The 27,312-nt window shown below is 55.4% G+C and overlaps 4 protein-coding genes, 1 long non-coding RNA gene and 1 other non-coding gene across 7 annotated transcripts in view; 3 read left to right on the plus strand and 3 right to left on the minus strand.

The window, feature by feature from the left end:
- Positions 1 to 237: 237 nt before the first annotated feature.
- TRNAI-UAU (transfer RNA isoleucine (anticodon UAU)) lies at positions 238 to 330 on the plus strand. The gene is given in 2 exon segments: positions 238 to 275; positions 295 to 330. It is a non-coding gene; the product is annotated as a tRNA-Ile (tRNA).
- A 2,045-nt stretch (positions 331 to 2,375) lies between these two features.
- On the plus strand, positions 2,376 to 3,513 carry LOC132006108 (uncharacterized). The gene is made up of 2 exons (XR_009400983.1): positions 2,376 to 2,679; positions 3,103 to 3,513. It is a non-coding gene; the product is annotated as an uncharacterized LOC132006108 (long non-coding RNA).
- ZFP36 (ZFP36 ring finger protein) lies at positions 3,272 to 5,857 on the minus strand. Its single transcript, XM_059383784.1, has 2 exons — positions 5,749 to 5,857; positions 3,272 to 4,910 (listed from the first exon to the last, which is right to left on the minus strand). Exons 1-2 carry the CDS (start codon positions 5,770 to 5,772, stop codon positions 3,951 to 3,953), a joined length of 984 nt encoding a protein of 327 aa, XP_059239767.1. The 5' UTR covers positions 5,773 to 5,857; the 3' UTR covers positions 3,272 to 3,950.
- Positions 5,858 to 10,906: 5,049 nt separating this feature from the next.
- MED29 (mediator complex subunit 29) lies at positions 10,907 to 15,424 on the minus strand. Its single transcript, XM_059383785.1, has 4 exons — positions 15,124 to 15,424; positions 14,143 to 14,201; positions 13,799 to 13,883; positions 10,907 to 11,599 (listed from the first exon to the last, which is right to left on the minus strand). The coding sequence occupies exons 1-4, from the start codon at positions 15,337 to 15,339 to the stop codon at positions 11,357 to 11,359; spliced, it is 603 nt and encodes a 200-aa protein (XP_059239768.1). The 5' UTR covers positions 15,340 to 15,424; the 3' UTR covers positions 10,907 to 11,356.
- Positions 15,425 to 15,569: 145 nt separating this feature from the next.
- Positions 15,570 to 20,353, plus strand: PAF1 (PAF1 homolog, Paf1/RNA polymerase II complex component). The gene is made up of 14 exons (XM_059383783.1): positions 15,570 to 15,947; positions 16,537 to 16,566; positions 16,665 to 16,757; positions 17,080 to 17,201; positions 17,290 to 17,356; positions 17,450 to 17,551; positions 17,631 to 17,736; positions 17,842 to 17,910; positions 17,993 to 18,096; positions 18,172 to 18,288; positions 18,395 to 18,523; positions 19,407 to 19,512; positions 19,621 to 19,711; positions 19,790 to 20,353. Exons 1-14 carry the CDS (start codon positions 15,901 to 15,903, stop codon positions 20,191 to 20,193), a joined length of 1,587 nt encoding a protein of 528 aa, XP_059239766.1. The 5' UTR covers positions 15,570 to 15,900; the 3' UTR covers positions 20,194 to 20,353.
- Positions 20,354 to 20,452: 99 nt separating this feature from the next.
- The window catches only part of SAMD4B (sterile alpha motif domain containing 4B), a 38,607-nt gene continuing 31,747 nt past the window's right edge, over positions 20,453 to 27,312 (minus strand). For both annotated transcript variants that reach the window (XM_059383782.1, XM_059383781.1), the window contains exons 8-13: positions 27,049 to 27,134; positions 26,421 to 26,539; positions 25,667 to 25,865; positions 25,342 to 25,465; positions 22,902 to 22,985; positions 20,453 to 22,692 (exon numbers count right to left, since the gene is read on the minus strand). In XM_059383782.1, coding sequence (XP_059239765.1) covers positions 22,664 to 22,692; positions 22,902 to 22,985; positions 25,342 to 25,465; positions 25,667 to 25,865; positions 26,421 to 26,539; positions 27,049 to 27,134 — 641 coding nt within the window. In that variant the 3' untranslated portion in view covers positions 20,453 to 22,663. The remainder of the gene's footprint in view (positions 22,693 to 22,901; positions 22,986 to 25,341; positions 25,466 to 25,666; positions 25,866 to 26,420; positions 26,540 to 27,048; positions 27,135 to 27,312) is intronic.

Here is a 27,312-nt window from a genome sequence, read left to right on the forward strand (position 1 = left end):
TTCATGAGAAGGCGAGTCCCGGGCAGGCTACGCCTCCACATTCCTAACGTCTCTGAGACTTTTCCCTTTTACAGCAAGGGCCTTCGGGGCGTGAGAATCCGGAACTGGAAGCGCACTCTCTCCCATTGGTCAACCAAAAGACTCTTATTTGCATATGCAGCAAAAGGCGGAGTTGTCCAGCTAGGTCACGTGGTCAAGAACAACTGAAGGACTTCGCGACGCGAGGGTGCGGCCGGGGCTCCAGTGGCGCAATCGGTTAGCGCGCGGTACTTATACGACAGTGCGAGCGGAGCGATGCCGAGGTTGTGAGTTCGATCCTCACCTGGAGCATCTTTTTCCTCTTAACCTCTTTTTACGAATTTATACATCTTATAAATCAACCAAAACATCTACATCCCCACTTAGAGGAATGAACGTTTCGATATTTGGAGTTTTCGGGTTGGAACTCCTGGAACTCTACCTCCCGGGAAAGTGTTGTGTCGCGGGGAGGTGCCGTTTTCATCCCGGCCGCCAGAGGGTGGTATCGCCTCTTAAACGCTTGAGCTTTTACTTGGGTTGCAAATCTCAGTTTAAGACTTAGATGTGTCGGGTCCTCCGCAAACTGTATGGCACTGCCTCCTTTTCCATATTCCTGTGTTGGACTTTTTACCAGCCATAATTGCCATATAACACCGTATTAGTCCAAGACATGCAACATGGTTCGATATATGTATAAATTGTGAAATGATTACTATAAGTTAACATCAATCACATCACAGTTAATCGTTTTTCTCTCCAGTGTTTTGGGGTTTTTTACTCTCTCTTTCCCTCCATTTTTCTGAATTGATTTGTTTTTTTTTTTCAACAAATGCTAAACAGCACTATGTGACTGACTCCTGTTTAGGGTTTGGGAATGAGCGATACAGCGAAGACAAGACAAAGTCCTGGCCCCTGAGGATTTGACACTCTAGTGGGAGAGGCAGGTTTCTATAAGCATGAAAATTACATCTTATATGCCTGGTAGTGGTGAATGTCACGGAGAAAGTTGGGAGTTGGGAGAATGAGGGTGACAGAGATTCAGTGTGGGTTGTAATAATAGTAGTCAAATACCATTTCACTGAGGAGACATTTGAGCAGAGACCTAAAGGAGGGGAGTAAGCCATGGGGATACCTGGGGGAATATTCCAGGCAGAGGTAGGAGCCAGTGCAAAAGCCCTGGGGCTGAAGCAGCAAGTCAGGTATATTGGTGAGCAGCCAGAAAGCCAGTGTGACTAGAGCAATAGTGGCCAAAGAGCCAGGCCATGTAAGCTGGTGAGGACTTAGGACTTTGCCTTTTATGTGATCTTACCGACTCAAGTGTTAGGTCAGGTTCCCTGTGGTTGTCTTGTTGGCGAGTGGGGAGAGACTGAATGTAGGCCCTGAGCCATTAAAACCAGGAAGCGGGTATTAGCAAGGTTCAGATGGAAGATGGTGCTGGGTAGGACCAGGGTGGCTGCTGCGGGAGGCAGGTAGATCTATGGAGAAGGTGAATCAGACAGAATTGCTGCTGGGCTGGGGTGTGGGTTTGACAAAGATGAGTCAAGGGGACTCCTGAGTGTTTGGCACTGATAGCGGCGGTGGGGGTCATTTTCTCAAATGAGGTTTTTGATCTTAGAAGGGGCAGAAAATCTCTTTTTGCTAAGGGAAGGACCAGAGATGTCAGTTTCTTGTTCTTTCAGTGTCTGTAAATGTCTCTGCATGGCACGTTCTTGCTTTCTGCCTCCCCAGTGTCTTTGGGTCTCCGTGTTTCTTTTACTCCAACCCTTTCCTCTAAGTCTGGGGATCTGAAACCTTTCCCAAAAAATGAGGGGAAGAAGGGCAGTTTCCGGGAAGAGGAGATCAACGGTCAGGGCCTGCCAGTGGGCAAGGAGAGAGAGCCAAAGAAGAGAGGGCAAGGAGGCAGGAGGAAGCGAGGGGAGAAGGCAGAGGAGGAGAAGGGGTTGGAGAGGGTGAATACCAGCAAGAGGGAGCAGAGGGGTGGGGAGGAGAGGTGGAACCGAGGAGACAATGAGTGTGTGAGAGGCCGGGGGGAAAAGGGTAGAGAGGGGAGGAAGGGGGAGAAGGGAGAGGAAGAGGGGAACTGAAGAAGAGAGAGGAGGGGGTCAGGGACAGGGTGGTGGGGGCTGGAAGGGGAACCTGTTAAAAAGGGGAAAGGGAGAGGACTACTGGGGGAGGGGAAGAGTTGGAGAGGGTGAGGGGAAGACCGGCGCCGGCGGGTAGGGGAGGAGGAACTGGCAGGGGAGAGGGTGGGGAGAGGAGAGGGAAGTGGGGGAGAGAAGAAAAAGAAGGGGGAGAAAGGGGTAGAGGGGGGCGGAGGAGGCGGCGGAAGGGGGGCGGGGCGCCAGCGCTGACGCGGGGCGGCTTCCGGGCGCGGGGCTGCCGGCTCCCCCGCCCCAGGGTGGTTCCCGCCGCCTGTTGCCTTGTATGGTCCGAGGACGCCGCAGTACCCGGGGCCCCGCCCGACGCGGCCCCGACCCACAGTCGGGCCTGTCGGGTCTCCCGGGCCCGACCCCTCCTTGGAGCGCGAGCCCTCTAGCTTCCAAGACCTCCAAAGGGCGAGATCCCGCAATGCCGGACTTCTCGAGTCCCGACGGGCCAAGACTCTGCAGTTCCGAGGTTCTGGGGCCCCGGAAAGCCAGAATGCTGCGTTTTGCTGCCCCTGTAAGTTTTCGGAGACACCGAGGAACTAGAATTCCAAGTCGCCGAGACTACCTCGCAGATCTGGAATCAGGCTTTCAAGCCGCCTCCCCAGGGGTTCCAAAAACCTGAGTCCCCCGGGCTTTCACGTCCTGGAACGCCGGGTGGTAGGACCCCGGGACGCCCCGACTTTAGGGATGCCCCCTCCCCCACTCGCCGCGCCACCCTCGTCTGTCCTGGGCTCGCGCCCCGGCACATTCCGTCCTCTCCGCTCCGCCCCGCCCTCCTCCCTCGGCCCCGTGGGGACGGAAACATGCCGTCCCCGCCCGCGCCCGGCCGCGAGCTGGGTCAAGGAGCGCGGCTGGACGGGAGCGCCCGCGCCCCCACGCCTCGGGAACTGGCTCTCCGAGTTCCTAGGGTGACCTCACCTGGGCCCCGCCCTCTCAGGTGCACAGCCGGGCCTGGTGACGTCACTTCCTGCCAGGTAAGCGCCGCGGGCCGCTCGGTCTGCGCAAAGGTTTTGGAGAGCGATCCGTCTTCCGCGCCTATCCTGCTTCTGAGAGCCCACGCCACCCTCCCCGCTCTTCACTGCTTCTAGACCGCGGAAAACCCGGGATTCCAGTTTACACACAGATTCCTTTTATTTAAAAATTCCAGAAACCACAAAAATAAACTTTCAACAATATATTACTTAATATATTATTATAGTATACTTATAACAATAATTATTCCATCGTTTCCAATATTACAAAAAGGAGGAAGAAAAATACAAGGGAAGCAGACGACCCATATATATAAATACTATAAAATCTAATAGAATAAATAAAGTCGTCATAAATAAGGGTCCCAATGGGTGGGGTGGGGGTGTTTGGCAATGGCTTTGGCTACTTGCTTTTGGAGGGAAATTTGAGCACCAGGATTCCCCCTCAGGGGGAGGCTCCAGTCACCACCAGACACCGGAACCTCAGGGTCTAGGAGAAATTGGAAGGGGCAGTGGGAGCCTACTATTCACAGCATTGGGAAAGGGAGGGGTGGGTAGAGAGCTCACTGCCTTCCTCAAATCTGCTACATTTTTTTTTTTTTACAAGACCCCAGAAAACACTCCGTCCCCCAACACCATGAACACAGCTTGCACACTGGGGACCTGCCCCAGCGTGGGGTCAGGGGATTGGGTTAATGCACTTCGGAAGGTGGGGGGAGGCTATTTGATTGAGTCCCCCGGTTACCCGGAACCCCCAGCAAAAGAGAAATGGCCCCCTTGAGATCCAGCTGATCTGTACTGGGTGGGGCACTTGTCACTCAGACACCGAAATTCGGTTGAAGATGGGAAGTCGTCGAGGGGCTGCAGCTGCAGGCGGCTGGGGGGGCCCAAAAACCCCAGCCTCGAAGACAGGTGAGTCGGATCCCCCCAGGCTGCTGCCACTGCTGGCATATTCATCAGGATCAGATCCCAGGGAGTGTGCAGAGGGGCTCCGAGCCAGGCCACCCAAGGGCCCCCAGAGGCTACTAGTGGTAGCCCTTCGACAGGAGGGGCAACAGGCTGGGGTGGGGTCCCTTCGGGCCACTGGGGTCCCAGGGGCAGCAGAGAAGGCAGAGGGTGAAAGTGGAAGGTCCCCAGGTGGTGGTGGTGGGGAGCTGGAGGGAGAGAAAGAGCAGGAGGACAGGGAAGGGCCTGCCAGGCCTGCCGGTGGCGGTGATGTCCGGCGGCCAGAGGGCAGGCCTGAGAAGCTGATGCTTTGGCGCAGGACAGGGGGGTGGCCCGGGGCAGCCAGATCTTCATTGAGGTTGTGGATGAAGTGGCAGCGGGAGCCGTAGGGGCAGCGGCCCTGGAGGTAGAACTTGTGGCAGAGTTCGGTCTTGTACTTGGGGTGGCGGCTGGCCTGGCGCAGCTCCCCCAGACCATGGGCAAACTGGCACTTGGCCCCATAGCGGCAGCGCCCGCTCTCCGAGAAGGTCCGACAGAGCTCAGTCTTGTACCGGGATGAGGTGGTGGGGGTTGCAGTAGGTGAGGTGGGTGAGGGCGACAGTTCAGGGCCCGGGCGGGGAGCCAGGGGGGCGAAACCCGGGGGTGGCGGCACCCAGCCACAGCTTCGACCCTCCACCAGGCTGGTGGAGCGGCCAGGCAGGCGGGCACCCACCCCAGCCGGGTTGTTGTCGGATGAGCTGAGGCTCCAGAGTCCGGAGGAGGACCAGGTTGGGCTGGACTCGCTCTCTCCCTGGTCAGATAGCAGGTCAGTGCTCACCGACAAGAGGCTCTGTGGAACAGGGATTGGTTAAGACACCGAAAATGCTGGGTGACGCCCCACCACAACTGCAGGGCACCTAAGAGCTTGCCAGTCCGGTTTGTGGGCTCCTGGCCTGAGCCCCACCTGCGCACATTAAAATATGGGTGCCGGATCGCAGAGATCCCGATTTGGACGTTCTGAATTTCCTCGCGACAGAAGCCTATCCCGAGGGATCCAGGCACCCCGGCTCCCCTGACTTGATCCATGAATGGATCAAGAGAACCCCAGAGTCAGGCAACACCACTGTCCTCCCAGTTTCGAGCCTCTGGGCCCCTCGGGATCTGACCCCGCGCATGGGGTTCTCCAGTTTCACAACCGGAGAAGCACACAAACTTAACCCCGGAATCGGGATCTCTCCGGTTTTAGAGTTCCCAAAGTTCCCCGCTGGGTCAATGGGTGGAGAGACATTAAATCGGCTTCTCCTTACCCCGAGACTCCAACCCCAGAAACGCCTCCGCGCAAAACCGCGCCCTGAGCAACTACCAGGGGGTAAGCCAGGTGTGGGGCCATTTCCGCCTCCAGACAGCCCGGGTCTGAAAAAAGTCCTCCAGCTTCTTTTCTCCAAGGCCACCCCACCAGTTTTGGGCCGGAGACCCGAAAGTCGCGAGCTCCGTCTGCACCTTCCGAGACGCGCACTGGTCTGAGAAGGGAGGCAGGGACCCGGGGCCGGAGTGTGCGACCCTCCCGAGCTGCAGTTTGAGAAGGGAGCCGGAGGTCCCGGTCCCGGACTTTTCGGCGCTAGTGATCCCTAGTTTAAGAAGGGAGTCAGGCCAGAGGGCCCCAGGGATGTCGGTCGGCGGAGGCTCACCTCGTAGATGGCGGAGAGATCCATGGCGGCGCGAAAGGCCGATGGGCTGAGGATCCGGCCAAAAGTGGGAGCGCTGAAGTCAGGCTGCGGTTGGTTGGCGGAGCGGTATTTTTATAGAGGCGGTGGGAGGAGCCGTGGCCACCGGGGCTGGCCCGGGTGGGTGGAGCCAGGAGGGGCGCTTCCCGGACGCTCGCCCCCAGCAAGGCCCGCCCGGCCCCCGGCCCCCGGCCAAGACGAATCCGAGCCTGGCCCGCTGGTGGCCCCGACCCAGCGGGGAGTGTCCAGGGTGGGGAGGGTGGTGGTGGTGTCGGCCCAATTTCAGGGCTGGAGACCGAGGCGCGTTGAATCGAACTGCGCCGTGGTGCGGGGTAGGGCTCCCGGGGGAATTGACAAGGGCAGAGGCCAAGGGGGCGTGCGCCGGAGAAGCGGACGGGGGCGGAGAGAGAAAGAGACAGAAATGGAGAGATCCAAAGAGAAAAACACACAGAGAGACAGAGGTGGCGAGAGAGACACACGCAGGGAGATGTAGACACAGAGGGTGAGACAGGTCAGGGAGAGAAGTTGGGAGACCGAAAGGACATGTTAGAGATAGTTCCCGAGAGACAAACCCGAAGCAGGAAGCGAGAAGGACCGTCACATAAACAGAAAGTGGGCGGAGGGGGGGAGGGACAAACACTTAGAAACAGAAATCCTTAGGAGCCGCACGGAGGGGAGACTAACAGGCCAGGTGGAGAATTCTGAGCGCCGCCTGCCTGGCCCGGTCTCACCCCTGAACAACCCGGATTCGGAGAACTTTGATCGCCATCGCCCTTCCCCGACTCGCGGGGGGACTCGCAGGCCGGGGGCCGGGGGGTCCCGGATACCCGCGAGGCAGGAAAGGAGCCTCTCCTGCTCACGCAGATAGTGAACGGCCCTCGGATCGTTTGCTCTGGGCTAAGCACTATTCTTTGAAAGTGCTTTACATACGTTAACTCTAGGACGTATTATGCCCATTTTACACACCCGGAAGCCCAGGCACAGAAAGGCCAAGTTACTGTGCTAGTGCCTGTTACTACGAGTTGGCCCTCTGAGAAAACGCAAGATTGCAAAGGGGGAAGTCTTATTGTGGTGGAGGGTTGCCTTGATGGAAAGTCGTTTGGAGGTGGAAGAAATGGGTCATGCCCCCAACTGATGGTCGCATGGGTGTCTTTTAAAGGGGTGAGCCTTGAGAGAACTCTTACCTTGCCGGGGTGGCCCCCCACGTTGGCAAGTCTGTTATTGTCAAGGGGGTGCCCTGAGTGACACTCTGTTACAGGAACCTGGGAAGAAAGTTTACTTTTAAGGGGATCTTGGTGAGCTGGCTGCCCTGAGTGAAAACCCGGGGGTAGAAGTCATTGCCACGGAGTGCAGTTACAAAGGTGGAAAGTTTGTTTTTTGCAAGCTGCGACCGCCAGGCACACCGAGTTGCCTCGTCGGACAGAACTCGGGGGAATCCCTGGTGCGGCGCTTTCTGGGGCTGAGGGGCCTTCCCGGCCAGTCCCGTGAGCTGGGCGGTTGCGGGCGGCTTTGGCACGGTTGCAGCCTCCCGCTCGCCCGTGACTCATTCGCAAGGGGCGGGGGAGAGGGGGCTTCCTGGAAGCCGTGACGAGGAGACTCGACCCGGACGCCCGGGTTCCTCTCCTGTAACCAGGGCTTGTGTCGCCTGTAAACAACAGCCTCGAGGACAACGGGGAAAAAGGGGAAAAGGGAGGTGCCTGGTACCCGCCTCCCGGCTGGGCTCCAAATCCTTGTGCCGCTAGTAGGACTGAGGCGGCGGGAAAACCGGAGGTGGGGGGACACCCCGGGGTCTCCGGCGTCTGGCTCGGCTCCGGCTGCGATGCTGGGGGAGTTTCGATTCCCTAGAGACTGGGAGCATTTCCCATCCCTGAGTCAGGCTGACCCCCTCCCCTGTCCTATCTGCTTAGTCATCGGCCCCAGAGCCAGGACGCTTGGGATTGGGCGACGTTCGAAGAGGTTGGAGAGGGAGCTTTGCCGACCCTCCACCGAAACGCAGACGGGTGGGACCCCGCGCCCTGACCCCTTCTTGCTTTCATATCAACGGGTCCGGGGCTCCAAACCACCTCTCTGCTCAGGTTCAGGAGACCGAACTTCCAGTCTCTCCTACCTCAGACCCCCAAGTCCGGGCGCCCAGCCCCCTTTCTCTCTAGTCCAAGTACGAGCCCCCAGCCTCTCCCCAGTCCCGCCTAGGAGCCTAGCTCCCATCCCCCTGCCCACCCCGTCCAGGCCCCAGACGCCCGGCCCGGGAGGAAGTTCAGGGCAGGACTCCTCCCCGCTCCCCACGTAGCCAGCGGGAAAATCCGTGGCCCCAGTGGCGGCCGGGAATCCCCTCTGGAATGACGGTGGGAAAGGGGATGGCCGGGGTCCCCGCGGGGTGCGGCGGGGTAGGGGGGTTAGCTCCTGGGCGGGCCGAGCGAGGAAGAAAGGGGCGGAAACCCGAGCGGCTAAAAATACGGCGGGCACTTCCGGCCTAGGGGGAGGGGAACGGAGAGCAGAGTTTCCAGAAAAACAAGCGGGGACGGGAAACGCGGGGGTGTGAGACTCGGTGCGAGTGCGCGGGCGAGCGGGGGAGCGTGTACTCGCGGCACGTGCGCGCGCCTGGCGTGCCCGGCGTTGTGTGGCGGGTGTGTGTGTGGGGGGCGTGCCCGAGGGTTATGTGGCGCGCGCGCGCGTGTGTATACTGTAGGTGCGAACGTGTGTGCCCTGGTGTGGCTGGGTGCAGTTAGGGCAAGTAGGTGCGGGACGCCAGAATGCGTGCCCCGTTTCCGGTGTGAGGGCTGTGTCCTTACAGTCCTGCCCGCCATGGCTGTGTGAACACATGTGTGAAACCACCTGCGCCTGTGTGGTTGACTCTACTGTTTACTTTAGCCATCTCCGGGTGTGGGAGCGTGTACTCGACTGCAGCTGTCTTCCGGGTGGCGGTCGCTTGTGACTTACATATCTAGCTGCACAACTGTGGCACTCAGAGCCACTATGGGATCTGGAGAGACTGAGAGTAGGAAACTCCTTGAGGAGCCCCCGGTGTGGATCTGGCCGGCTGGAGCCTTCTGGCCTGAGAGGCTGTGTGCGAGCATCTATGTGACTGCAGCAAGCCGTGGCTGTGTGCGTGGCCTCTGTGGCTGCGTGTGTAGCGAGCAGTGTTTCCAAGTGTCTTTGTCCTTATTTGGGGTGAGGCTGAGAACACCAGAGGCCAGAATCTGGATGCAGTTCCTTGGAGGCCCAGTCACAAGGCAGTGAAACTAGTGAACTTCAGTTCCTGACGTCTGCGATGCACATGATGGGGAGGGTGGTGGGTCACTGGTTGCCGCCTCCATAGGCACAGCTGAGGCACACACGCACACACTTGTACCTAAGAAACATTATCTGTCCCCAGCTAAGGCTGCTTTCAGTAATGTTGAGCTGTGGGTTATGGCTGAGTCAGCCTGTGATGGGCAAAGTCTGCGATGGGGTGAAAGATAGTGGGTTAAGTGGTGATTAGAGAGTTGTTTGTATATTCATGCGGTTGGATTGTTCCTTTTAGAGTCTGTGGGACTGTCACTGGGCCAGAGAACCTGGGGACACCATGATTGTAGGGTGGTGGGCTATGCTGTTCTCTGCTGAGGAAGGGGAGGTGTGTTGCACCTATGTCCCTATAGTCTGTTGTGCCCCATGTGGCTGTGGTTCTCATGTACACCTTTTCCTGGAGCATGTGGTTTGTGCACTAGGCTGTATAATCCCCCTCTGGGTCTAATAATTTGGTAAAAATCTTGCTAAGGACCTTCATGACATGCATCAATTCTTCTAACCCTGTCCCTGCACTGTGGTCCAGGCCTCCACATTGTCCCATAAACACATCAGCACTTTCTGCCTCAGGGCCTTTGCACTTGCCATTCTTCTCCCTGGGATGCTCTTTCTCCAAATGCCCGCATGCCCATTCTCTCTCCTTCGAGTCTACTCCAGTACCACCTTCTCAGTGGGGCCTTTGTGACCTCTGTCAAGGACTTTTTTCCCCAAAATATAAATCTTAACCACCTATTTAACAAGTAATTAGACCATGATAATAATGAATCCCCACAGACCACTACCCAACCTAAGCTCTCAGATTTTTTTTTAACAAAGTAACATAATTCTCCAACTACATAGCCTGTATTTGTGTCAGATTTATTCCTGTGGACAGCATCTTCAGCTAGTGCCTGAGAGTGGTCTGTTGCCCTTCCTGGGGGCCTGCCCTACATGCCTGGTTCTTTAAGAAAGAAACTTCCTGGGATGTGTATACACACACACACACACACACACACGGGGCTGGCCATTTGTGTACACACACACACACACACACACACACACACACACACGGGGCTGGCCATTTCCCAGGACTCCAGTGTGGGGACTTGAGCTCTGGGTGAATCAGAGGTCTCTGTAGTTCCAGGCTTTCCTTGCAGATGTGGGGTCCAGGACAGGATGCCTCTGGGCGGCAAGATGGCAACCAGGGCAGAGAAGGTGTTGGGTGGGGCAGTCCCGCAACCAGGCTGACTCACTAGAGCCTTTCACACCCCAACAGCTGGGCCTGAGCTGGTAGCTCCGCCTTGCACTTGCCCAGGCCTGAAAGCCATGGCTGAGCTCCCGAAGCTTGCTCTCAGAGAAGAGGGGAGCCTGGTGGGCCACTCCTTCCCTGAAGCCCCCTCCCCAAAGCCTGCTTCCCGGAGCTGGGGCCCAGGCGCCTGGGTTCTTCCCCAGGACTGATGATTCACCCCTGCTAGGGCCTTTTCACTTCTCCTTTGGGGCTAAAAATACAGGGACCCAGGCATCCAGCTGGGCTAGGCTTTACCACGGATTGCACAATGCCCCTTGCTGACGCAGACTCTAGGTTCGGGTGGGGGAGTGAGTTGCTCTCAGACCAGGCATGCTGAGGTCAGGGCCTAGAACCCCTTCACTTCCCCTTTCCTGGGCTGAGGACCTGGGGGCTGGGCCGACATGGGAGGTGCTAGGGATCCGTAGACTTGACTGTGGGCCCTGGAAATGAAACTCCTTCCCCTAGCCCCAGGTAACCAAGGGGTCTGGCTCCCAGAATCCAGCCCCCTTCAGAACAGAGGCCCAGTCAGGAACCGGGGGCAGAAGGCAAAAAAAGAGGACCAAAACAGAGATGGTCAGAGACAGGACCACAGAGGCAGAGACACAGAGACAAAAAGAGATCAAATGACAGATAACAACTGACCCATGCCTTAGAAACACACTAGAGACAGCTAGAAAAAGCAGCAAACACAGAGACCCCACCCCCAACGGACAAAATCAGGAAGGACTGAAGGAGAGGCTGGTCTGGGCTCTCTGCCCAGGCCAGGCTGGGGAAGAGCCCTAGTAAGAGGTCATCCATAGACAGTCCAAAGTGCATCCTGGGCTAGGCAGGAGAGCAGGCTGCTTGGAGGCGGTGAGGCCCCGCCCTGCCCGCTCCCTGCTGGCCTCTGCTGCCCCCTGCTGGCTCCAGCCACAGGGCTTAGACGGGAAGAAAAGGCAGAGACTAAGGCTGCTTTCAGGTCACTCTTCATTCCCTCCCTGTCCCCTTCCCCCCGCGGCCCGCCCCACTCCCAGCCCTGCCAGCTCACAGGGTGCCCCCGGGGCCAGTAGGTGGTGCAGGCGTCTTGCCTGTAACCTTGTTGGCGCAGTCCAGCAGAGCGGTGTGAATGTCCTTGGCACAAGCAATCTGGGCTTTGATGACTGCCAGGTACTGCGGGTAGGGTAGGCTGTCAGGCTGCACTGCATCCGGTTTGGTGGCCGTGGGCACCAGAGTGGGAGAGTGCTTGGCACTGTCGCAACTCTGGGACAGGCACTCATGGGCCAGGCGCTGTGGACAGGCAGGCAAGGTGCGGCTTCAGTGTCACTCCTGATGCTGCCACCCCCACCCCAAGGGCCAGCCTGGGATAGCCTGCTTGGTCCTCTGGACTCCGGGGGGCTTGGAGTCAGAGCCTGGCCCTGTCGACCACATGCTCGGCGACCCTGAGGCACACGGCTGCTTCTCTCTGAGTCTGTTTCCTCCTTTGCAAAACAAAATGGGTTTAACAACTGCCTTTGCTACCTTGTCAGGTGAGAAAAGGGAGACTAGCGTGTGAGACACCCACAGTCCCAGCACATCATGCAGTGAATGTCAGCTGCCATTACTGGGACTGTCCTGACTCCAGCCTGGACACTGCCAGTGGCTGCTCTGATGACGCCTGCCCCTGGTTTTCCTCCTCCTTCTCTGGCTGCGCTGTCTAGTTATGGCTTACTCAGCCCAAGCCCTAAGTGGGGCAGTTCCCAGGTCCCAGCTGCTCTCGTTCTCATGCCTCCCACGGCTTTCCCACCCACATGCACTCCTCAGCTGCCACCTCTGCGGTGACACCGCCACACCTGTGTCCCCAGCCTCCCCTGAAATTCCAGAGCTCTCCTACACTTCCCACCAAACTGCTCTTTTTCCTGGGTGCCTGTCTCAGGAAGGCCACCGCCATTCCAGCTTGAGCTCTGGGCCTCATTCTGGAGACAGCTCCTCCCACAGTCCGGGGCAGCCCTATGGCTGTACGCAGAGCCTTTAGAGTAGCTTTCCCCATCTGCTTGTCCCGGCTTCCTCAGGGTGGTGGTGTAGCCTAGCCCACCTGAGTCCTGTCATGGTTGCTTCTTTGGGCTCCCAGCCTCTACTCTTGGCTCCTCTAACCCATCCTTCACGTGGCAGCCACAGGTATATTCCTAAAAAAGCCAGCGGGGCCACGTTCTTCGTCCATGGTTCCCCAGCACCCTCGCTGCTATATTCAAAGTCCAACAAGCTCTGGGGCACCTGGGGACTCAGTCGCTTAAGCGTCTAACTTCTGCTCAGGGGATTATTTCATCAGGTGATGAGATGGAGCCCTACGTCAGACTTCATGCTCAGCAGGGAGCCTGCTTCTCTCTCTCTCCCCCTCTGCCCCTCCCCCCTGCTCCTGCATGCAGTCTCACTCTCAAATAAATAAGAAATCTTTAAAAAAAAAAATTTATTTATTTATTTGACAGAGAGAGAGTGAGCGAGAGAGAGGGAGCGCGCGCACGCGCTAGAGAGGGAACACAAGCAGGAGGAGTGGGAGAGGGAGAAGCAGGCTCCCCACAAAGCAGAGAGTCTGATGCAGGACTCCATCCCAGGACCCTGGGATCATGACCTGAGCCAAAGGCAGATGCTTAATCAACTGATCCAACCAAGTGACCATAAGTAAGAAATCTTAAAAAAAAAAAAATCCAACAAGCCCTAATGCTTACTACACCTCAGCTAAACTGAGTCTATGACATTCTTAAAGGGAAATTAAAGTAGAAGCTCTTCCTTCTGGTTGGGACACCTTTCTACTACCACCAGGTTTCTCAAATTCTGACTTTGGCTTCAAACACCAGTTCACTATGATGATGATGATGATACTACAGGGAATGTTTACCATGTGCCTAGTACCCTCTTATGCTTTCTACATACATGATCTTGCCATCTTTCCCCAAAATCTATTTCTCAAAGGAAAAATCTGAATCTTGCAGGTAGAGACTGGTGGTCGATGCAGATTCCAGAGGCCTGTGCTGTTAGCCACCCGCCCTCCTCAAAACTCCTGCCCCTCTTCCATTTTTGTTCTAGCCTCAGCTCAGATGCACTCTCTACCAGTAAACTTCCCTGAGTCACCATCCCCTCCCTGACCCATGCTAGGCAGAGTCAGGTGCCTTTTCTGAGTTTCAACAATCCCCAAGCTTCCCTCATTTTAATCCTGACCCCCCCACACACCTCCCCCATCACAGCCCTGACTTCTGTGGCCTGGGTTTTTCCTATCACAGCCCTGACCACTCTGAGCTGTCACTATTTGGGGATGTATGTCACCCTCACTGAACCGGAAGCTTAGTGAAGGCAAGGACTGGAGCAACACTGGGTCCCCAGCCTCACGTGTGAAGCACAGGTGTGGCCCATAGGAGGTGTGCCCAGTGTGTGTCGACTGAATGAATGAAGGTTCCTGAAGACCTGGGGGCAGAGGCAGGGCTGTGATCACCCACTGTCTAGGAGGCCACTTACCAGGCAGAGCTCCAGCTGGTCACAGAGTGCGTAGAACTCTTCCAGACACTTGTCAAAGCGCTGTATGGGTCCATCACTGCTCTTTCTATAGCCCAGGGGAAGAAGGTGACTGGAGAATGGATTTCCAATCTCTGGAACTTCAGTGGCTACCCAACCAAGTATCCATCAGGAAACCAAGTTTAGGCCCAGAAGCCCCAAGGCAGGGCCTAAGGGACTGTTTTAGAAGAGGCAAAAGAGCAAGGCAGGTCACAAAGGAGTGGGGCTCCGAAATGAAAGGAAGGGGCATAAGTGGGTGGGGATCTGGGTATGAGGTTCTAAGACGAGGGAAAGGGGACTATACTCACTGTCCGTTGTCAATGTTAGTGTTCTGAATCAAGTTCTGAGCTGCAACCTTCATCAAGGTCTATATTTAAAAAATGCAGGAAATAGAGAAACAGAAGGGGCACTTTTGGTAGATCTACACTCTTCCTTAAGATCTATTCAATTTCTGGACGCCTGGGTGGCTCTGTCAGTTGAGGGTCTGCCTTTGGCTCGGGTCATGATCCCGGGGTCCTGGGATCCCACCTGCGCCGCGCTCCCTGCTCCGTAGGGAGTCGGCTTCTCTCTCTGCCCCTCCCCCGCTCCTCCTCATGCTTGCTCTCTCTGAAATAAATATTTTTTAAAAATCTACTCAATTTCTTTTTTTTAAAAAAAGATTTTATTTATTTATTTGATAGAGAGAGATCACAAGTAGGCAGAGAGGCAGGCAGAGAGAGAGGAGGAAGCAGGCACCCTGCTGAGCAGAGAGCCCGAGGTGGGACTCAATCCCAGGACTCTGAGATCATGACCTGAGCCGAAGGCAGCGGCTTAACCCACTGAGCCACCCAGGCGCCCCAAATCTACTCAATTTCAAGCCTCCTCTTTACGTGGCATCTCTCCTGTCGATACAGATTAGCAGCCCTATTTCCCCAGAGGCCCGCTCTCATCTAGGGTTCTCCGGGTAATCTCTCCCGACAGATCTTACAGTCCTCCCTCACCTACCAATCACAGGCAGAATCTCTGTACAGGCCAGTCCTTTACTCAGGCTTTAACAACCAGGGCCTTGTTTTTCCTTTAAACTCCCTCCCACTCGAGTTGCGGCCATTCCCAGGCCCAACATTCGTGCCGATCCCGTTCACAGGGCAATCCGCAGACCTTCGCTTTGGCCTCATCAAGAGGACCGAATGCCATTCCACTTCCTGCCTAACGCTCCTCTGCTCGCTTCCAGACTGAAAAGCCCCTTTGCCTTCCCGCTTGGAACCAGAGAGCCAAATCCCGCTAGCTTCTCGCAGCTCTCGGCCAATCACCTGTAGACTCTCCTTCAACTGCGGGATGAGCATCTTATAACGCTGCACCGGGTCGAAGTCCTGTTGCTGTTGCTGCAAAAGCCCGCTCTGGGCAGGCCCCACCAGCTGTGCTGGTGGTTGAGGCTGCTGTTGCGGACCCGGGCCGCCAGACGAACCCGGACCCGATACGCCCGCAGCAGACGAAGCAGCTGCAGCCTGCTGCTGGGACGCAGCCATCTTTCTCAGTTTAGCGCACCGGAAGTGCGCCACAAGCGGTTTTCTCCCTGTTTCTTTTCAGCGTCTCGGTCTCCAGGCCTCGCTTGCTAGTTAGCCCCGCCTCCCAAACAACTCAGCCAATGGGAGGAAAGAATAACCGCCTCCCGCACTTGACTCTCAAATAAGACGTCCAGACTGAGACTCCCGATTCGCCAATCACAAGAGGCTCTTTCTCCCTCGCTCCGCCCTATACCCAGCCTTTTGCCAATCCGGGTGTGGGTGTAATCCGGACTCTATGTCCCAGAAGGCCTCGCGGCCTGAGGCGACCTGTCCGGTCCTTAGCGTCTTGGCGGCAGTTGGTGGAGCCGGAGCTGCGAGGCCGTCTTTGGCGCTGCCTGCGCGTTTAGCTGAGTCTCCGCTGGAAATCTTCACCAGCCCACCTCATTCCGACCCTGCCCCGGCAGAGAGCGGCGCCAACCCGAGCCCTCTCTCGGATTAGGCGTCCGCCAACGTCGGTATACCCCTCCGCGTCTCCCCGCGGCTCAGCAAGGACCCCGTCTGGGTTTCCTTCGCCTTGTCTCCATGGCGCCTACCATCCAGACCCAGGCCCAGCGAGAGGATGGCCACAGGTAGGCGCCACGCCGCCTGGCTGTGTCGTTTTCGTTTAGGTCTGTCCAGGTTTCGGCGAGGCGGGGGGTCGGGCGCGGTGTCTTCCTACGACGTCATCAGCCCCCCAGTGATGTCAGACCTTCGCCGCGAACGCCCTGGCGTCACGGAACGCTCACTTTTGACAGACAGGGGTGGGTTCCTTCAAGGATGGGCTGTTGCCCCCACCTTCCTGCCATGCAATTCAGGGATTAAGCTCTTAGGAGACTATCTAGACGGACTGTGCGTTTATTACTCCAGTCAAGCATTTGGAGAATCCCTTTGCTGAAAGCAATTGAGCACGTAGTTCTACTAGAGTACTTGAAGACGTCCCCTCCAAAAGGGATTGAACAGTTGATTTCATTCATGAAAGCGTTTGGAGACACTTTCTCTAAAAGGAGTTGAATCCTAGGGTTTTTCCGTTAAAGTACTTGGAGCACCCCTCCCACAGGGATTACCATTTTTGTCACTCCCTCCTTCCCTTTTTTAAAAGTTTGGAGAAACCCCCCTCACTCTTCTTTCAATCGTGTTCTCCGTCTTTCCTTCAATATCTCACTCTCTCTTACCTACCAGGCCCAATTCTCACCGGACTCTGCCTGAGAGGTGAGCCCCATTGGGTTTTCCCAGAAGGGGTGGGCCAGTGGGGGCTGGGAGCAGAGGTGGGGCAGCAGGGGACTGGTTTTGAGCCATTGTATTCCCAGGTCTGGAGTGGTCTGCCGAGTCAAGTACTGCAATAGCCTCCCTGACATCCCCTTCGACCCCAAATTCATCACCTACCCCTTTGACCAGAACAGGTGAGACTGAGATGGAGGGCAAAACAACTCACTTAGATCATGAGTTCCGTAAGGACAAGGATTGCTTCTCTTGTTGACTGCTCTCTTCTCAGAGCCTAGAACAGTAGCTAGCAATATGGTAGTAGGTCTTCTCCATAAATATTTGTTGAATGAAACAAGCAGTGTCCGAGTCTTTTCCCACTGAAGAGCCAGCCTTCTAACTCCAACATGGGGGATACTCCCATTTTGAGTTCCTCCCTGGAAAAGCTTAGGCTCTGGGAAGCAGGAATATGAGGGTAAAGCTAGAATCAGGAAACCATAATGGGTATGTTTCCCCACCCAGGTTTGTCCAGTACAAAGCAACTTCCTTGGAAAAACAGCACAAACACGACCTCCTCACTGAGCCAGACCTGGGGGTCACCATTGACCTCATCAACCCGGATACCTACCGCATCGACCCCAATGGTGTGTGGGAAGGCAGGGAGGGCCTGCTCTAGGCCAGCAAAGGCCAGGCCCTCCCTCACAGCCCTTCTGCCCCCTTGTTCCCCTCTAGTACTCCTAGATCCAGCTGACGAGAAGCTTTTGGAAGAGGAGATTCAGGCCCCTACAAGCTCTAAGAGGTGTGTGTGTGCTGAGTGAGGACTGGATATGTAGAGGGAATCTATGATGGGAGGAGGGTGGTGGGTCCTAGGTGCCTAACACTCTACCCCCAGATCCCAGCAGCACGCGAAAGTGGTGCCATGGATGCGGAAGACTGAGTACATCTCCACTGAGTTCAATCGTTATGGCATCTCGAATGAGAAGCCCGAGGTCAAGTAAGTTGTGGCAGGTAGAGAGGGAAGGTGATTTCAGGTATGTCCAGTGACCCCTAAAGTCTTCTCTCTTTACTCCTAGGATTGGAGTTTCTGTGAAGCAGCAGTTCACAGAGGAAGAAATATACAAAGACAGGGATAGCCAGATCACAGCCATTGAGAAAACTTTTGAGGATGCCCAGAAATCGGTAATTGAGGGAAGGGGATGGGGTGGGATAGGGGTTGAAGGCGGACCAAGGTGCAGCTCCAGAGCTCCATATCCTCCTCACCCACCCTGTTTTTGCCCCCAACAGATCTCCCAGCATTACAGCAAGCCCCGAGTGACACCAGTGGAGGTCATGCCTGTCTTCCCAGACTTTAAGGTCAGATCCGGGGCAGGAGGCAGTGAGGCAGAGCCTGGCATCTCTGCTTGTCCCAGTCTAATCCCAGTGCTCTTGTCCCTAGATGTGGATCAACCCATGCGCTCAGGTAATTTTTGACTCAGACCCAGCCCCCAAGGACACGAGTGGTGCAGCTGCTTTGGAGATGATGTCTCAGGCCATGATCAGGTAAGTGGCCCCACTGCCCACCTTGGCCTGTTCCTCACTGCCCCTTTGTGCTTACTCTTCACTCCTCCCATCCAGAGGCATGATGGATGAGGAAGGGAACCAGTTTGTGGCCTATTTCCTGCCTGTGGAAGAGACACTGAAGAAGCGAAAGCGGGACCAGGAGGAGGAGATGGACTATGCACCAGATGACGTGTGCGTGGGTCAGGATAGGTTTTGGGAATGGAGGACTGGTCGCTCCCTTTAATCCCTCGTAAGAAAGAAGTGGGGCTGCTGACCTTGTTCCTCTCATCCTCATCAGGTACGACTACAAGATTGCTCGGGAGTACAACTGGAACGTGAAGAACAAAGCCAGCAAGGGCTATGAGGAGAACTACTTCTTCATCTTCCGGGAGGGCGATGGGGTTTACTACAACGAACTGGAGACCAGGTACTTGGTACACTCCTACCTCAGATTAGCCTGGGGCTTTGCTTCAGAATCCTGATCTGGGGTACATGGGAGCTACCTTGGAGGCCATTTGTACGTACGGATTGGTTTCGTGTTTCAAACGAGTAGCAGAAGATTGCTTGACCATGTGAGCTGGACCTAGTTCTAACACACGAACCCAGGGAAAAAAGCTCAAGATTGAGGTTTTTTGTAGTGTAGATAGCCAGGTTCCCTCTGCCGTAGTAAGAGACTTCATGTGAAAGTCAGCATAGGCAAAATATGGAGTAATAACATCAAATTAGCATCAGTATTTTAAATGAAATCCTGGATACCCAAAAACCTTCCCCTAAGAGCTACAAGTTTACTCCTGTGCTAGGGAACTTGGTGTAATGTAAGGGTTGGGAAGTAAGTGTGACCTTGAGTTTGTTTAAAGCAGAGATCACAACCTCTGATCCCATGTAAGAGGTAGCACAGTGCCCTTGGCTCTGGGTGACCTGGAGCTCTTGGCAGCCTCCAAGGGGCACCATGACCTGGCCCAGCAAAGGGTTCCTCCAACCTTTTGTTGCTATGCTTTGGGAAGGTAAATTCCCAGATTAAGACTTTCTAAAAGCCAGTAATCTAGATTCTGTGCTTTTAAGTGTTGCTAATTTACCTTAAAATCTCTCATGTGTACACACACTTTATAAATACAGGGGACGCATGGAGCTATTATCCTTCCCTTATCCAACCTCTGAGTTTGGTCTCCTTCATTCACCCCGCATTTATTCTGGTCTCTTCTGGACTAAGCATTGGTGAGGAAGTAAGAACCAAGTCAGACTGGATCCCCCACTGGGGTCTTTAAATGCATCTTCCACACTACCCTACTCCCCCTACTTGCCCACTACAGGGTCCGCCTGAGTAAACGCCGAGCAAAGGCTGGGGTTCAGTCCGGTACCAATGCCCTGCTGGTGGTCAAACACCGGGACATGAATGAGAAGGAATTAGAAGCCCAGGTAACAAGCATCACTGGCCCAGGGCAGCCATGGAGAGGGTGGTGGTGGGTGAGGAGAGACAGAAGCCTGACAGGACAATCTCCTTCTCCTCAACCCTGCTACTTCTAGGAGGCACGGAAGGCCCAGCTGGAGAACCACGAACCCGAGGAAGAAGAGGAGGAAGAGATGGAGACAGAAGAGAAAGAAGCTGGGGGCTCAGGTAAAGCTGGACAGGCCAAACCCCAGGCGCCCTGGAAGGGTGAGAAACTGGGTCTCACTTCTCCCTGCTCCCTTACAGATGAGGAGCGAGAGAAAGGCAGCAGCAGTGAGAAGGAAGGCAGTGAGGACGAGCGTTCAGGCAGCGAGAGTGAACGTGAAGAGGTTGACAGGGATGAGGCGAGTGACAAGAGTGGTAGCGGCGAGGAGGAGAGCAGTGAGGACGAGGCCCGGGCCGCTCGGGACAAAGAGGAGATCTTTGGCAGTGATGCGGACTCAGAAGACGATGCGGATTCTGATGATGAGGACAGAGGCCCGGCCCGTGGCAGTGACAATGATTCAGATAGCGGCAGTGATGGCGGTGGCCAGCGGAGCCGGAGCCGCAGTGCCAGTCCCTTCCCCAGTGGCAGTGAGCACTCTGCCCAGGAGGATGGCAGTGAAGCTGCAGCTTCTGATTCCAGTGAAGCCGACAGTGACAGTGACTGAGTCCCAGGTCCTTCAGGGTTGGTGCAGACATGATTATAATGCGATTATTATGTGCAGGAAGGCACTTTTTGAGTGGTCTGTTTGCAAGCCCTTCGCTTTGTTCGTTTCCCTCCTCTCCTCCAAGCCTTGCTGTTAATAAAGCCAACTTTTTTTCCCTTTATGCCCCTTCCCAACCCTATGGTCTCATTCTGCTTATACTTTTCCTTCCCCCCCATCCCAGGAGCTCAGTGGCCTCAGCTTAAGGCCTCTAGATTTTCCATGAAGTATAGTATAGCATAACAAAGGTCAGAATCCTTTTTTCGTTTTTGTTTCTTGTTTTTTTTTTTTTTTCCAAAATAAGCCCAGACCATTAAACAAGTGAAACTCCAACAAGTAAGTCTTCTCCAACAGCGAGAAAAACTGTACAGTTACTCAAAGCTGATTCTGCCAGTGGGGCTGGGGATAGGAGGGAGGGTGAAATCATGGTGGTGGGGGAGGGGGCTGGGGAGGGGCTGGGGTAGAAGAGGGTCAGGGTCCTGCCCATCAGAGTGGGGCCGCCTGCGTCCTGCACACTCTGCTGTCAGGTGGGGGGAGGGGGGCAGCTCTTGCCTCCCATTGTGTGTGTGTGGGGGGGTGTCCCTCACCACCTCCTAATGCCAGGCAGAGCCAGCTCACACTGATGGGTAGTGAAGAAGACAGGACTGGCTAGGAGGTGGTGAGGGTCCTATAAGAGGGACACCCTGCTGATTCCAAACGAGGTGGCCCCTGTCCATCCCACTTCCCGGGGCTAAATGGGAGAGGAGGACTGGAGAAGCCCTGGGAGCTTGAGGGGAATGAGCAAAGGCACAGAAACATGGAGGGGCCGGGGTGGGGGACTTGCATAGGTTGATGAGTGTGCAAGAGGTACATAAATAAACCTGACACCCCACCCAGCCCGGCACTGGGAGAGGAGGTGGGGACCTTAGCAGATCCCCAGGGCCACCCCACCCCCTGGCTTCCTCCCCTTCCCTGGGCTCAGAGGTGAGGGAGGTCCAGACCAGGAGGGCAGAGGCAAGAAGGTCCAGGGAATGGGCTGAGAGTGCAGGGAGGGCGGTGGTTTTAAAATTTTTTTTTTTGGTTTTTTGTTTTTTCCCAACATTTTGTATCTTTAATAACATACACAATGGTTACCAGCCATATTCATAACAAAAGTTATTCATAAAATGTATCTAAAAATAACATTTTTTTTTCCTTTTCGGTGTGAAAAGCTTGAGAATGTCCCAGTGGGGGGTGGGGTGGGTTGAGTGGGAAGAAGGGGTTGGAATAGGGGACCCTGGCTTCCCCACAGCCTGAACCCCCAAGTCCCCTCCCTCCACCTGGGCCCCAGCACAACCCCTCAGCAGGAACAGAGACCAGAGGGTCTGTATGACTCCACGGCTGGGACAAATCTCTGGGTTATGATATAGTGTTCCACTTAAGTGAGGTCATGACAGAATGGGGGGCGGGGAAGGATGAAAGAAAAGAGGGGTGGGGAAAGAAACCAAAAACCAAACAATCCCCTTTCCCTTATTCCTTACCCCAAGTCTTTCAGCTACCAGACCTGGGAGTGGACAAGGGTGTGTGTTGGTTGCGGGAAGGGGATGTTAAGGCAACAGACTTCCTGACCTCACTGGCTGCCCTGGCTCCTGGCCTTCAACCTCGGCATCTGGGGAGCCAGGACTGGAGGGAAGCAGGGGAAGGACTAGGGGGTCTGGAGGAAGGGGCTCTGCCCCTTCCCCTCATAAAATTCAGGCTCCCCCTGCCACTTTCTTGGCTCAGAGAGAGACCTGGGGATTCTAAAAATGAGAGGGAATGATCAGAGAGAAAAACCGTTAAGAACTATATAAATATGCATCTTAAATAGGCCTAAGAAATTAATTGTAGAGAACCTCTGATAAACAGGGCAAAAGGAGGTGAGTCAAAGAAGGGTGGCTCCTGTCCTTGGGGATGATGGGAATGGGGAAGGAGAAGAAGGTGGCAAGGAGAGAGAGAGGATCCTCTCAACCACCAGCTTCTCCTTAGCTCCTCTCAAATAACATCCAGGAGAGCAGGTTATCAACCCCGCTTCTTTCTCCCCAAATATCAGATGGTTCTGAGAAGGCCCCACAAGATAGGGGTAAGCTGCTCCCTTAGGAGGGGCAGGTGGCCGGCAGTCTGGAAGAGGCAGGGGTGGGACAGGGCCAGGTAGGAGATGAGGGAGGTAAGGAGGGGCAGTCAGGCTGGCCAGTCCCTGCCTCCTTTATCCTGGCTGCCCTCTACCTCCCTGAACCTCAGCAGAGATCCCTCGACGGGCCTGGGAGTGAGCAAGGTGCGTGCCAATGTTAAACAAAAGTTAAAAGGGTGAGAAAGTAGAAAAATACTAGAATGTATAGCTGAGCCAGCCCACCCTCTCGCTGTCGCAGAGAAGCCCGTTGGGGGTTGGCCCCCGCCCGCCGCCCAGGGAGCCTATAGGTGCGCTGGGCTGTGGGTCCCGTCAGATGGTGGAGGTTTTGTCTGTCCCATCTGTGGTGAGAAAGGGAGGAAGGGAGGAAGATCAGGAACTGGCGGGAGGCCCAAGAAAAGGTGCTCAGGTAGCCTGTCATCCCAGTCAGGCCCTCCCTGGAGGCTGACCTCCCCTAGGGACCCCTCAGGATGCTCTGAGTTGCTCAGTTCAGAGGTGGAGACGCTGCTGGGTAGGTGGGAGCTGGGTCAGGGAAAGAGGAAATGCTCACCACCCAAGGCGTGTTCTGTCATGCTCAGACACAGAGACTCCAGAGTGGGATTGATCTCCAGGTCAGGCCCAGGGACCGGGCAGTCTGTGGGGAGAGAGAACAGAGGTGAGGGCTGAACTGACTGCAGAAGGCAAAACCTGGGAGACAAAGGACTGCAGGGGCTGGTATGAGGGAGGGGCTGAGAGGGATAAGAGGAAAAGGAGGGAGGGAGAGAGGGGCAAAAGACAGAGAAATCGTATGTAAGACACGGCACATGCTCTGATGGGAAGTATGACCAGGCAGGGATGAAGGACACAGACGGGCCTGGGTGTATCACAGAGCAGGCAGAGGCAACAATGGCAAGGGCAGAGGCTTAGCAATGAACAGAAAGGCTGAGCAGCAGGCTGAGGGAGTGACGGGAAGCTGAGGGAGTGTCCTGGAGGCCACACACTGCATGTTGCCTTAGGCACAGTCTAGCCATCAGCCCCAGGCACTGGGCAGCCCTGTACTCCCTGACTGATGACCTGCTCCTGTACTTGGGTGCAGAAGCTTAATTAGAACAATTCCCATCCCCACTTGGACTTGCTCCATTGGGCAGGATGTCATCTGGGTAGGCCGGACAGACGGGGCAAATCAGGACAGCAGCCATGGGGCTTGTCCTCAAACCATCTCTAAAGGGCCTCTTGTTGGAGTGTCTGGGAAACAGCCCACCTCCCTAAGCAGACCTGACCCCACCCCACACTGCTTAAAACCCCCTCCTCGGCTCCTCACTGCTATGGGGAGAAAGCCTGAGCTTTCTACCTGATTTCAGAAGACGCTGCTCCCACCTCCAGCCTCTCCGATCATCATATCCCCAATGAACCCAGAGCTAAGGCCTTGTTGGGACACCTAACTGTCTCTTCTTAGCCAATATTTTTTTTGATTTTGGGCAAGTGACCTGAGTCTCACATTCGTGACTGATATGATGGGAATAAACCAGCACCCTCATGTGTGCAGCTGGGAGGATCTGATTTGATGGCATGGAAAGCCGCTGGATCCATAGTCCAGCACGCAGGTAAAAAGAACTACTCCAATGTTCTGCTCGTGCAGCTCATCCATCCAATCACCTGCATCTGCAACTGATGTAACGCAGATGCCTACCACGTTAGGATGAACACAACGGACAGGGTCCTCTGCTTCTCACAGGTTCACATCATCTCATAAGTAAAGTAACCCACTGACTGGCATTTATATCATGAAGACCTTAGAATCACCTGCAAATTTTTTTTTATTATTTATTTATTTATTTATTTAATTTATTTATTTGACAGACAGAGATCACAAGTAGGCAGAGAGGCAGGCAGAGAGAGAGAGAGAGAGAGAGAGAGAGAGAAGCAGGCTTCCTGCGGAGCAGAGAGCCCGATGTGGGGCTCGATCCCAGGACCCTGAGATCATGACCCGAGCCAAAAGCAGCAGCCCAAACCACTGAGCCACCCAGGCGCCCCCAATTTTTTTTTTTTTTTTAAAGATTTTCTTCATTTATTTGACAGAGATCACAAGTAGGCAGAGAGGCAGGCAGAGACAGAGGGGGAAGCAGGCCCCCCGCTGAGCAGAGAGCCTGATGCGGGCCTTGATCCTAGGACCCTGAGATCATGACCTGAGCTGAAGGCAGAGGCTTTAACCCACTGAGCCACCCAGGTGCCCCTGCAAATCTTTTCAAAAAAAATTTTTTTAAAGTAAAACTCTACCTCCAACGTGGGGGTTGAACTCATAAGCCTGAGACAGGAGCTGCATGCTCTACTGATGAGCCAGGCAGGCACCCCATTGCCCCCTTCCTCACCTCTTCCAGACTGGCCTTCTCTGCCTTTGTAGCCTGAGTGGCCAGCAGCAGGCCTAGCCCAGGGCAGGGGACTCCCCCACTCAATAACCAAGGCAGGGCTAGCATTTCTCTAATCTCCCTTTTGCCCCCTTCACCCTCATTCTGATCTCTCACCTCTATACTGGTCTGTGAGCAGAGGGCAAACAGCCATCTCACCTCACAGACCCTTTAGTGTGGAACCTGATCTACAAACTCAAGTCTGCTGCTTCCTGCCTGAAGGAATCCCAGGGGACAGACAGGCAGAACTCCCCTCCATAGAAACCTCGATGCTCTGACAGTCTCATCCCCTCCACCCTTTCCAAACTGAGTACTTAATGATCCTCTAAGGAGATGGTGATGGAGACCAACAGGGACACTAAGACTGTGAACACAGGGAGGGAGAGGTGTGGAGACGTAAGGCTGGCAGTAGGGGAGAAAGAAGACAGAGAAAGCAGGTAGGATCTGAGAAAGAAAACTGATGTGGGGGAGGGGGTACAAGAAAACTCAGGATGCGGGAAGACGGGTGCAGAGTGGTGGGAGGTAGGAGGAGAGGATAGTAGGAATGGGACTGAGAGAAGGACCACCTAAGGGTATCGCCGAGCCCCAAGGGTGGGGGCAGCTTACCTGGAGGGAACATGAGAATGGCCTGGGGTGAGGAATGGACCGGGAGGGAGTGGGTGCGCTGCACAGAGCTACGGCTCTGGCTGGGCATGCTGTTGCTGCCTCCAGGGTTGGCAAACCACAGGTTCTGCACAGGGAATGGGAAAAACAAGTGGTGAGCTGAGTGGGAAGAGGCTGAAGCTGAGATCTAAGTGCAGGATCGGTAGGGCTGGCAAAAGAGCCTCTTCCCTTTGCGAAAGGCCCAGGTGCAAACACATGGACACGCACAGCCCAGGCACAACCACCCCAATCCCCGAAGTGCCAGGCCCTCCGCTTCCCACTGGCTCACCTGTCGGCCCTGGCCCCCAAGGCTGGGGCTAGTGAGAGCATGTCGTGGGGAGATGCCCCCGATGCCTGAAGGGCTCAGAAGGCCCATCCTACCGGGTGGGAGGGCCCGGGGAGGCATGGGGAACTGCCGCTGGGTCCGCCGGGCCACCCCCATCCCCACAGAGCCAGCTATGGGAAGCGAGTTGGAGCCGAATGCCCAGCTGTGAGAGAGCAGAAGGCATGGTGTCAGTTGAGGTGGTCCCCTCTGTCTGCCCCTTCCTCACCTCCCCCACCAGAATCCCCATGGAGAGGACAGAACACAGACCTGCTCTGAACAAGGATTCCCTGCCCAAGTCCTTGCATCACATACTGTTCTCCCGCCCCAAGGAAACCCCAGGATGGAGATGGGAGCGGATAAAGGTTTCCTCATATCCACTTATAGCAGTTCTCCTAACTTGAATTCTCAAATGCGGTATTTAGTAGAATAGAGGAGAAACAGGGAGAACAGGGGAGAAAAGGGACTTCACAGCACCCTGCACACAGGGGAGAACATGAAGTAGGTGTTGCTTCTGCCAGCTCAGCACCCTGTTCTAGTGCTGAGAACACCAACGTTTTTTCCTGGTAAAGTCTTCACTGGGTGACTTGTGGAAGGTCACCCAGTGACTGAATGAACAAAACAAATTCCCAGCCCAGAACGTAATCAGCCCACTGAGCACCACCTGTCCACCACCAAGGGACTCGGGAAGGAAGGCCCCTACACCCTGGCGGCCCCTCACCCTTTCTGCTGCCGGTAGCTCTGCATCTCTAGAGCGGCTTTGCGCGGGAAGGTCCGGAGGAGCTTCAGAACTTGCTGTTTCCAGGACAGCAGCCGTTTCTTCTGCGTCTCCGTGAACGCCTGAAATTGGGAGCGTGAAGTGGGGAGGGTGTTCTGTTCAGATCTGCCTTCCATTCACCCACTCAAGTTATTTACTGCCTGCCTGCTCTGTGCCAGGGAGTACTGGGAGGCACAGGTTCAGCGGGGGAGAAGACATGTACAGTACTGAGCTCACGGTTCAGCGGGCCAGAAGACATGCAGGCCATCTGACCTGTGACAAGCACTGCGAAGGAGAAGCCTCATCTACTAGGCGGGGCCAGTGAAGGTGTCCCTGAGGTATACTCATTTGAACTAAGTGCTGAGGGACCAGCAGAAGGGAGGGGAATCTCGCTCCCCAGAGAAAGAACATGTAGTAAGGTTCTGAGAAGGAGAGCTCACGGCAGCCACTAGAGCCAACACTGGTGAGATGAGGGCTGGAGACGCTGGGTGGGTGCCAGCCAGGCAGGGCACTGAGGGCCACATCAGGAATACGGATACTGAGAGCGATGGGGGAAGCCTTGCCCTTTTTGGGACCCTAGAGAAGGCCTCACCTCATGAGTCAGGCACTTTTCAATAAGCTGGAGGTAACTGGTGATGTTCTCCTCGTCCGGTCGGGACACCAGCAGCTGGGTGCACACTGAGGGACAACGGAAAGGGAGGGAAGTTAGCCCCAGCATGTCCTCTGCCATGCTCTAGCTCCTTCAGCCCTCCTGGCCAGCACAAGTATTGGAAGAGGACACTCAGGCTGGATGAGTTCTAGCTATGTGCGAAGCATGGTACCCGATTATCATGAACATATATAAATCCACAATAGT

This window comes from Mustela nigripes, chromosome 17 (assembly GCF_022355385.1).
Source record: "Mustela nigripes isolate SB6536 chromosome 17, MUSNIG.SB6536, whole genome shotgun sequence".
Lineage (NCBI taxonomy): Eukaryota > Metazoa > Chordata > Mammalia > Carnivora > Mustelidae > Mustela > Mustela nigripes.

Coding starts and splice junctions, on each gene's coding strand:
- PAF1 (XM_059383783.1), top strand. CDS start 15,901: ATGGCGCCTACCATCCAGACCCAGGCCCAGCGAGAGGATGGCCACAG. Junction 16,567..16,664: donor CACCGGACTCTGCCTGAGAG/GTGAGCCCCATT, acceptor TTGTATTCCCAG/GTCTGGAGTGGTCTGCCGAG. Junction 18,097..18,171: donor ATGTCTCAGGCCATGATCAG/GTAAGTGGCCCC, acceptor CCTCCCATCCAG/AGGCATGATGGATGAGGAAG.
- MED29 (XM_059383785.1), bottom strand. CDS start 15,339: ATGGCTGCGTCCCAGCAGCAGGCTGCAGCTGCTTCGTCTGCTGCGGGC. Junction 14,202..15,123: donor AGTTGAAGGAGAGTCTACAG/GTGATTGGCCGA, acceptor TTTTAAATATAG/ACCTTGATGAAGGTTGCAGC. Junction 11,600..13,798: donor ACCAGCTGGAGCTCTGCCTG/GTAAGTGGCCTC, acceptor GCCTGTCCACAG/CGCCTGGCCCATGAGTGCCT.
- ZFP36 (XM_059383784.1), bottom strand. CDS start 5,772: ATGGATCTCTCCGCCATCTACGAG. Junction 4,911..5,748: donor ATCTCTCCGCCATCTACGAG/GTGAGCCTCCGC, acceptor CCTGTTCCACAG/AGCCTCTTGTCGGTGAGCAC.